We start from the raw sequence: 9,545 nt of genomic DNA, 5'->3' as shown, positions 1-9,545 counted from the left end.
GAATGTAGTAAATGCCGCCAAACATCTCTCTCTTCCTCTCCTTTGTTTCTGTTTCCAGACTTAGCTGTCTTCATACCACCGTCTTCGCAAACCCCTCGTTTTCTTAGCTTTGCCACAACAACAACAACGCTGTCGAAACCAACCATTAACAATACCTCTCTCTCTCTCTCTCTCTCTCTCTCTGTCTCCCTCTCTGAAAATCCCAATGACCCCACCACCCTCACCTCTTGCCCCAGATATCTGACGACAACCCAATCGCCGGGATCTGACCCACAACCTCTCTCAACCCTCACACGCTATGGGCCACAACAACATCAATAACTCCCGCCGGGAATCCTTCTGCGGATCCTTCTCTACGTCTCGATCGGAATATAACGACATAGAATCCGATCTCGATTTCCCACTCTTTAAACTCGAAGGAATCGACAGAGACGATCTTAGAGAAACTGCATATGAGATTTTCTTCACGGCTTGTAGATCATCTCCTGGCTTTGGTGGGAGGAATGCGTTAACGTATTACCCATCGGCGCACGATAGCGTGGACGGCGTAGGAGGAGGAGGAGGAGGTGGTGTGACGAGGGTGATTGGGCATGGATTAGTGGCTCCTAGTAGGATTAAGAGGACATTAGGGTTGAAGATTGCGAAGAGACTGTCTCCTAAGAGATCTTCGAATCCTTCGTCACCAAGAACACCTAATTCGACAAATTCGTCTACTGGTCTTTTTTTCTCTACGCCTCCAATGAAATTTAAGCGGCCATTAACGTCCGCAGAGATTATGAGACAACAGATGAGAGTTTCAGAACAGAGCGATAATAGGCTCAGGAAAACCCTAATGAGGACACTTGTTGGCCAGGTTCGTTTGGTGTTTTTTAGTTTTTCTTCATGTGTTTTTGATAAAATGAGCCGATCGTTCGTTACGCGTATTTTAGTTGTTTATAGTATGGTTTTTGGTAAAATGAGCTGTGGTGGTTAAGATTCGTCTTTTTCTAGTGTCGTACGTTGAGCGGCTGTGACGGGAAGATGTTTCCTAGAGATCCCCTCGCAAATTTATCAGGAGAGAGTCTGCACTGATCTCTATGCAATCTGCATTCTTCTTCCCATCTCAGCCGTTCATTAACGTGGTTGGACACCAGAAAACTCCAATGCTTTGGGACTTTCTAAACTCAAATTAACGGTTGAGATACATGAAAAAACACAAATTTCCAAGAGAGAGTTCTTTTTCACAGGGATATGTGAAACTTTATAGAGATTTACTTAAAACATCCATCAACTATGTTGGGTGCCCACTTATCCGGAAACCAATAAAATCCCTTTTTATTGGAATCAATTACAATCCAGTCTATTGTGGAATCCAATCATTAGGTTCTATCCAAATCCAATGGGAACCGACAGATATTTAGAACCAATTTATTTTTACATTATACATGATTTAAAGTTTCCTATATTTTAAAATTAACATATATTATGTATAAATTACTCGTCTCTTCTTAACGTTTATTAAAGAAGATACATTTTAAATATAAAAAAAACCATTAAAATCATGTTTTTAGAAGTGGATTAAATTATTATTATTAAGTTGATATTGGTGGATAATACCTTATTTTTTAAAAGAAATTTTTTTATTTATAATGATTTTGATTTTTCCATTTGATTCTTGAGAATCAAAACTGTGTGATTCTTGGGGTTTCGGTTTCACTTATTTTAAAATTGGACTCAGAACCGAAAAATTTAGTAGTTCTGATTCTGATTTTCTTAAGAACCAATCCATTGGCACCCCTAGGAGTATTGTCCAATTTCAACGGATTGTTTGTTGGAGATCCGTCAAACGTCGGTTTTCTCTCTCTCTCTTTTTTTTTTTTTTTTTAATAATACACCGGGATGAAAACTTAACAAAAGACGTTGCAAAATGACACGTGTCATTCTTGGGACCCACTGATGATTTATAGCCGTTGAACTCAAAGATTTTTCATGGAATTTTTTTATCTAATCGATTTGTGCATTTTTGTTGTTACTCAAAAGAACTTGTGTAAAGGACATTGAATCTGATTCTTAGTGTTTAGATTCAACAATTGACACGTGGCAGTTTAATAGAGAAAAATTCAGCTTCTTCTTCTTGTTGGTATGTTTGGATGTTCGCGTAAAGATATGTAAGGTGGTCGGCTAAATCAACGGGAAATAATTTGCTATCACTCAAACATTGGAATTTTGATGTCTTCCAATGAAATTTTACACCTTGCCATTTAATCACACCATAAAAAAAAAAGAGATATTTACGAAAAAGTGATCAACTTTTGATGAATTTACAATTACAATTCCGGCTCACTGTTCATATTAATTACTAAAATGTGAACGATAACGAATTTAGAGATTTTTAAAATGACTATTTTGCAGGTTTCAAGTGACAATTTTACTTTGAACCTGCGAAATTGTCACTTTAAACCTTCAAATAGTCACTTTGTTTTGAATTTTTTTTAACGAAAACGTGATTGTTCACATTTTGGTAATTAAAATGAAAAGTAGATGGAATTGTAAATAACTCATTTTCAGCTCATGAAATAATAATTCACCCTAAAAAAAAAAAAGGAAGTTTAAGGTATCATACATTATTGAATCAAAATAATTATTAATTTTACAGTTGAATTGATGGATGTCAGTGTGACATTGGCAAGAGTTGTCTAACATATCAATTTTTCTTTGGAAACAAGTTTGAGGATTGGAAGTTAGTAGCATTTAAAAATTAAAAAAGCAGATTTTTTATTTATTTAATCTTTTTTTATCCGAATTTAGTTGCTATAGGTAGAAGATAGATGTGATTTGAAAGTTTGAAATGGGGCTATAGTTTAAGATTTTCTCAGTAGAGTTAAGGGTATTATTAATCGATGACTACTCACTAAAACATATGCGGTCTGTATGCGGTTGATGTGGCAAGTGCACAGAATCGTAGATCTTTTTCCTTGTGTATCCCGAAGAAAAAGATCTATGGTTCTGTGCACTTGCCATGTCAACCGCGTACAGACCTAGTATGTTTTTTCGAGTCAAATTCACCATTACTACCTTATAGGCGTCTTCGTGATTGATCACCATTACTATCTTATTTTCAACAGATGGGTAGGCGAGCAGAGACCATAATCCTCCCTCTTGAGCTCCTCCGCCACCTAAAACCATCCGAGTTCAATGATGCTCACGAGTATCATTTATGGCAAAAGAGACAACTCAAAATTCTCGAGGCTGGTCTCCTCCTCCACCCTTTGATCCCACTAGACAAGTCAAACTCCTTTGCAATGCGGCTCCGAGATATCATCCGTGGGTGTGACATGAAGCCTGTTGACACTGGCAAGAATTCCGAAACATTGCGGATTCTATGCAATTGTGTGGTCTCATTATCGTGGCGCAGTCCTAATGGATCCCCTGCTGATGTGTGCCATTGGGCAGACGGGTTTCCCCTCAACATTCACCTATACCTCTCTCTCCTCCACTCGATATTTGACATCAAGGATGAGACACTAGTCCTTGATGATGTTGACGAGATGCTTGAACTCATGAAAAAGACATGGTCCACACTAGGAATCAATAAGGCAATACACCATTTGTGTTTTATGTGGATACTCTTTCAACAATTTGTTGCAACTGCACAGACAGAACAAGACATTTTATGTGCTTCTCTTACTATGTTGGCCGAAGTGGCAAATGATGCGAAAAGAGCTGATCGAGAAGTTATATATGTTAAGCTCTTGTCGTCGACTTTGACTTCAATGCAAGGGTGGTCAGAGAAGAGATTGCTTGATTATCATGAAAGCTTTCAAAAGGGAAAAGTATCCTTGATGGAGAACCTTCTTCCTTTGGCACTATCGGCTGCAAAGATATTAGAAGAAGATGTATTGAACCTTGCGGTGGTACAAGAGAAAGGGGAGATTGTTGTGGATTCGACAGGGAATAGGGTCGATTATTTCATAAGATCATCCTTGAGGAATGCATTTGCCAAGGTCCGTATTTTAGTGTTGTTATCATGGTTGGACTCTTCATTCGCTTTTTCTGTTTTTTTAAATGTCTCTATGATCAACAGATGTTAGAAAAAGGAGCAAGTAGCATGATCATTGAAGTAGAAGAAGATGCAAGTGAGGCTCTCCTTCTCTTAGCTAAAGAAACAGAAGAATTGGCCATGAAAGAAAAGGAAAGCTTCAGTCCCATACTCAAGAAATGGCACCCAATTGCAGCTGGAGTTGCCGCCATGACTCTTCACATCTGCTATGGAGCAGTTTTAAAACAATATTTAATGGGGGTGTCCATGTTGAAAAATGAGGTGATTGGGGTCTTACAGAGAGCAGGAAAGCTAGAAAAGATTTTAGTTCAAATGGTGGTAGAAGACTCTGTTGATTGCGAAGATGGAGGCAAGGCAGTCGTAAGGGAGATGGTGCCCTATGAAGTTGATTCGATTACCTTGGGACTTGTTAAAACATGGATTGATGAGAGGTTGAAGAGAGTGAAGGGTTGTCTTGATAGAGCTAAAGAAACTGAGGTACATTCAATTGCTCAACAAATCATCTCTCTCAAGTCTCAACAACATAAATGCATCAAAACCTCATTAATTGCAATTTGTGTTTCAGACATGGAATCCGAAATCCAAAACAGAACCGTATGCTCAATCTGCCGTGGAGATGATGAAGCTGGCCAAGGAAACGGTGAATGAATTCTTTGAAATCCCGATCGGCATTGCTGATGATTTAGTTCAAGATCTCGCAGATGGCTTAGAACTTCTCTTCCAAGATTACACTTCCTTTGTTTCTTCATGTGGTAAGATATGTCCTATTCAATCATTTTCGACATTGTTTTTCTCCGTATTCTTTTTACTTGAACTTCTTTTTCTAACAATTACGATGATCTCTTAATGTTCTCCAAGGATCAAAGCAAAGTTATATCCCTGCACTTCCCCCTCTGACTAGATGCAACCGAGACTCAAGGTTCCTCCAGTTATGGAAGCGAGCAAGTCCTTGCAAAGTTGGGGCGGAAGAATCACAACGAGGAGGTTCAACCGACGGTTACCATCCTCGCCCATCGACAAGCCGTGGCACACAACGCCTCTACATCCGCCTCAACACCCTCCACTATGTTCTCTCTCATCTCCATTCCCTCGACAAGTCATTATCTGTCTGCTCTCGTGAAACCCCCTCACCCCGAAATCGATATCCCAACAGTCGTCGACACCTTGCTGCTTCCCCCTCCTACTTCGACCTAGCTCGCTCTACCATTCAAGCTGCCTCCCAACATGTCTCGGAGGTAGCTGCCTACCGTCTTATTTTCCTCGACTCGAATTGTGTCTTCTACGAGAGTCTCTATGTCGGTGATGTCGCCAATGCTCGCATACGCCCAGCATTGCGCATCCTTAAGCAGAACCTTACACTCTTAGCTGCAATAGTCACCGACCGAGCTCAACCCTTAGCAGTAAAAGAAGTAATGAAGGCCACTTTTGAAGCATACCTTATGGTGTTACTTGCCGGGGGAAGCACTCGAATCTTCATGAAGTCAGATTTTGAGATGATTGAGGAAGACTTTGAGAGCCTAAAGCGTGTTTTCTGCACATGTGGGGAGGGATTGGTAGCTGAGGAGGTAGTCGAGAAGGAGGCAGAGACAGTGGAGGGGGTAGTGCGGTTAATGGGTCAGGGCACGGATCAATTAGTTGAAGACTTTTGCATTTTGGCATGCGAAGCAAGTGGGATGGGAGTCGTGGGTGCTGGGCAAAAGGTCCCTATGCCCCCAACTACAGGGAGGTGGAATAGTGCGGATCCGAATACAATCTTGAGGGTGTTGTGTCACAGGAATGATAGCATAGCGAATCATTTCCTGAAGACAACATTCCAATTAGCGAAGAGGAGATGAAGAATATGATCTATTTGTATAGGAGAAGCCCACGTGAAGGTATTTGTGATGCTACATTGTATTGTGTTTTAAGTCATTGTATTAGCAAGGTTTCATTAACTCTAACTTTGTACTTAAGAATAGAGAAGAGAAGTGAAGTGAGGAAAATGCATTTATCAAAAGTGTGCTGGCTTCTCAATGTGTTGAAACAAATTTTTGTTTGGGATTGTGAGAGATTTCTGCTCAGTGACTTTTGCAATTTGACAACACTGTCAATATGTATTGTTATTAGGCAAATGCAAGGGTCTGATTCATGCTTTTCGACAGCTTCGAAGCAAAAGATTTGATTTCCAATATAAATCCTATAAGCAAAAAAAAAAAAAAAAATCAACTTTGGATTGGAAGTTTATATTCAAAATGTAGGATCGAGTCAAGTTCCGATTCAATTAGTCAAGTCAAGTTTCAAAACAATATTGCTAAAGACCACAACTATTTTTTTTTTTTATTTAATCTTTTTTCCAATGAAACATAAAACTTTGCACCTCTGGGTGCAGTTACATTTTTTTAACAATCAACTTTGATTGGAAGTTTCCACTCATTTAATAAATATTATTTTAAGGCATCCCTCTAAATTCCTTATTTAGGTTCCTAAATTCCTTAATTAGACCCCCGTTTATACACTCCAAAACAAAAATCATACATTTTTTTGCAGGAATCCGTAAGAAGTAAAAGCTAGGGAGCTAAAAATTGCAGCTTTTTAGCATTACAAAAGGACAACCAAGCAACCACAAAATTTTTGGGGTGTAATTGAGGTGGGCAACCAGACATAGAAAATTTTAGATTTTGGGCGATTTACGAAATTTTAGGTCTAAATAAACCCTACAAAGGATCAACAGAGCCGGTCTGAAATTAGATCATCATCAAATTATTATACCAATTTGGAGTCGGCTAAATGAATCTTATTTCTGTCAAAAAAAAAAGAAAAAAATGAATTTTATTCCCCCATTCAATTTCTTAAACAAATTGTTGATTTGTAAGTTAGATAAGGCATTGGAGTGCTACCAATTGATAATTTTAGGAGGATCGATTGTAAGTTTAGGTAACTAAAAGGGGATTTATGTATTTTGGCATTTGTCTCTAGAGAATTAGAAAGGTTATTTTTTGAGATTAAAGAGGACTTGGATCGAGTAATCGAATGGAAGTCGTCAGCTAAGTGAAGGGTTTTGAAGGCAAGGGAAATCTATATCTTTTATAATTTCATCAATTTCTTTAATGAAAGTTCTTGATTGTTGACTCCATGGACATGGTCCTTGGCAACGAACCTGATCATGCATTTCAATGTAATTAGTATCAACATTTTATTATGACACATCATTTTGATACTCTATGAATAGATTATTCAGAATGCATTCATGGATTTATTCAAAAATAATTTTGTAATTTTGAAAATCTTTATTATCATAATGAAGAAGGTAGAGTAGAAGTCGTTCAACACCAAAATTCGAGTCGCCATAAACACCCCCACTTTTACATTTAAATTTAATATAATCATGGTCAGAAATCAAGAAAATTGCAAGCCTTGACTGTATAACTACATTGCTTAGTTTTCAAAATTACAAAAGTATCTTTTTTCTTTTTTTACCATGTAACCTTTGAAAATCCTTTAATCAAATATTTTAAAGTACAAATAAATCCATTTGATACATATGCATTTGCACATGCCACCTTCTAGTTAATAATGTGGATTTGCATCAACAATATTGTTCGTCGTAGATTGCTAAGTAGGAAAAATGGTGTAGGATAAATAAAAAATAACCTTCGCAAGCAAGGGTCGATCCCCAGAGACAACAAGGTTTTGTACTTCTAACATAAGACAATGAGAGAGTAGAGAACTTAAAACACTTTCTTTCGATGAAATCTTTCAATAAATCAAAAAGGAGAAAAACGTAACTAACAAAAATAGCAACGTAAAACGTAAAGTAGTTGATTCCACCATGAACAAGTAACCATCTTAGATTACCTTGAGTTTGTTTCTTTTGTCTTGATCCAATCAGCAAAGTAATGTTATTGGATTAGAATATAAATCACTATAAATACCTTTGATAAATAGAAACCTACTATTCCTTTTTCTTAGACAATCACAAACCTATAATTAATCTTCTTAGCAGGGCATGATTTAACTTGATCTAATATAAGTTTAAATCATCAAAGTCAAAGTAAATCATTTTAGATATGAGATTTAATTGATAAAAAGAAATCAATTTAAAGTAGCAAACACTAATGAAACAGAAGGTCGCGTCGCGGTCTTTGTGTGACGCACTGCTGTTTACTCAAACCATAAGGTCCTAAAACTTAGTCTGGGATTTTATTTTGGATCCAGTGTTGCAGTTGAATCACAACTTTGTTTGAATTGTACAACTAACTTGCGTGTCTTTGACTTTTAGAGAAACAAGCAATTTCAATTAGGCCCATAATAGAATTAACAAGAAATTATGCAAATGTTGATTAAATAAGGGCTATGCTATGCATTAGGTTAAAACAGGGGAATTATTCAATAATTCTTATTAAAAGCTCTGTTAATTGGACCCTAAAGATGGACTTTTAGGCCATGATCACACTCCTAAACTTATATTTTGCTAGACTTGAGTAAAAGTAAAATACAAACCACTTTCACAAGGTTACTCGATTGCATTTAGCAAATATAACAAACCCTTCCAATGAATTTACCCACAAAATTCAAACTATTTTGAAAATATCAAAATCAAAATCGAGGTATACCGTTAAAACATAATTAACTTTCATCAATCAGTCAAATGGCTATAATACCTGATGAAAGTCCTAATCACTATTCCTCCCTTAGCAAACTATATAAGTGAATTACCCTAGAGTGCATGTGGAATTTTTGACTTTATAACCTTAAGGTTAGCTTCCTCAAATAGGGTTTAGCTCTAACCTATTCAGAATGGTTGATTCGACTTAAGTTCTAGTTCCAAACTAAGTATCATGTCTGAGTTAGTAAGAGATGTAGATATTCACTTTAATACCTCTTAGAGGATTTATCTGTGATATTCCAGTTTATCTACAATTTTACTATTGATAGTTTTCACATAATAAAACTTGGATATTTTTGGTGGTTTCATTGAGTTCTTTTTTACTATTTTTTTTTTTAAATATATATTCTAGATCTTAGTTTCTATTGGGGTATTACATTTTTTTTCTTCATTCATTGCTCCTTTTATCATTCACACTTGTGTTTTGGATCCTGAAATAGGTAGCCCTTTTCACAGTACTCAGTTTAATCCAATGGTTGTTGTTCAAAACATATGATCTCAGTTCTATTTATCTTTTTACCAGCTAACCAAAGGACAATGAGGTCAGAGTTCACTAGACTTGGTTCCCCTAAAATCCGAGACATATATGAGGATATAAGAGGGTTAACACCTATTGATTCAGCTTAGCCTCTTAGTAACTTAGTTAGATGTGTAGTGAATTTTCAATGATAATTATATTCTACATTTTGCTAAGGAGGAATACTTAAAAAGACTTAAGATTAGAACTTCCAAACATAGGACTGATTTTTGAAATTTTAAAACTTGTGTTAAAAGATATGCCAAGATTTTGAAAATGATATTATCACAATAGTTATTTATTTATTTAATTTTTTTTTTTAAGAAAAAGAAACTGGAGAAATG

General features: G+C 36.6%; 1 protein-coding gene across 1 annotated transcript; it reads left to right on the top strand.

Moving 5' to 3' along the window:
* On the top strand, nt 1-6,087 carry LOC147382912 (protein unc-13 homolog). The gene is made up of 5 exons (XM_086428770.1): nt 1-853; nt 3,105-3,983; nt 4,064-4,516; nt 4,605-4,791; nt 4,898-6,087. The coding sequence occupies exons 1-5, from the start codon at nt 299-301 to the stop codon at nt 5,872-5,874; spliced, it is 3,051 nt and encodes a 1,016-aa protein (XP_086284896.1). The 5' UTR covers nt 1-298; the 3' UTR covers nt 5,875-6,087.
* The last annotated feature ends 3,458 nt before the right edge of the window (nt 6,088-9,545 follow it).

This window comes from Akebia trifoliata, chromosome 16, assembly GCF_017979445.1.
Source record: "Akebia trifoliata isolate Shusen 1 chromosome 16, ASM1797944v1, whole genome shotgun sequence".
Classification (NCBI taxonomy): domain Eukaryota; kingdom Viridiplantae; phylum Streptophyta; class Magnoliopsida; order Ranunculales; family Lardizabalaceae; genus Akebia; species Akebia trifoliata.
This window is presented reverse-complemented; position numbering and strand designations above follow the sequence as displayed.

Coding starts and splice junctions, on each gene's coding strand:
- LOC147382912 (XM_086428770.1), top strand. CDS start 299: ATGGGCCACAACAACATCAATAACTCCCGCCGGGAATCCTTCTGCGGA. Junction 854..3,104: donor TGAGGACACTTGTTGGCCAG/GTTCGTTTGGTG, acceptor TATTTTCAACAG/ATGGGTAGGCGAGCAGAGAC. Junction 4,792..4,897: donor TTCCTTTGTTTCTTCATGTG/GTAAGATATGTC, acceptor ATGTTCTCCAAG/GATCAAAGCAAAGTTATATC.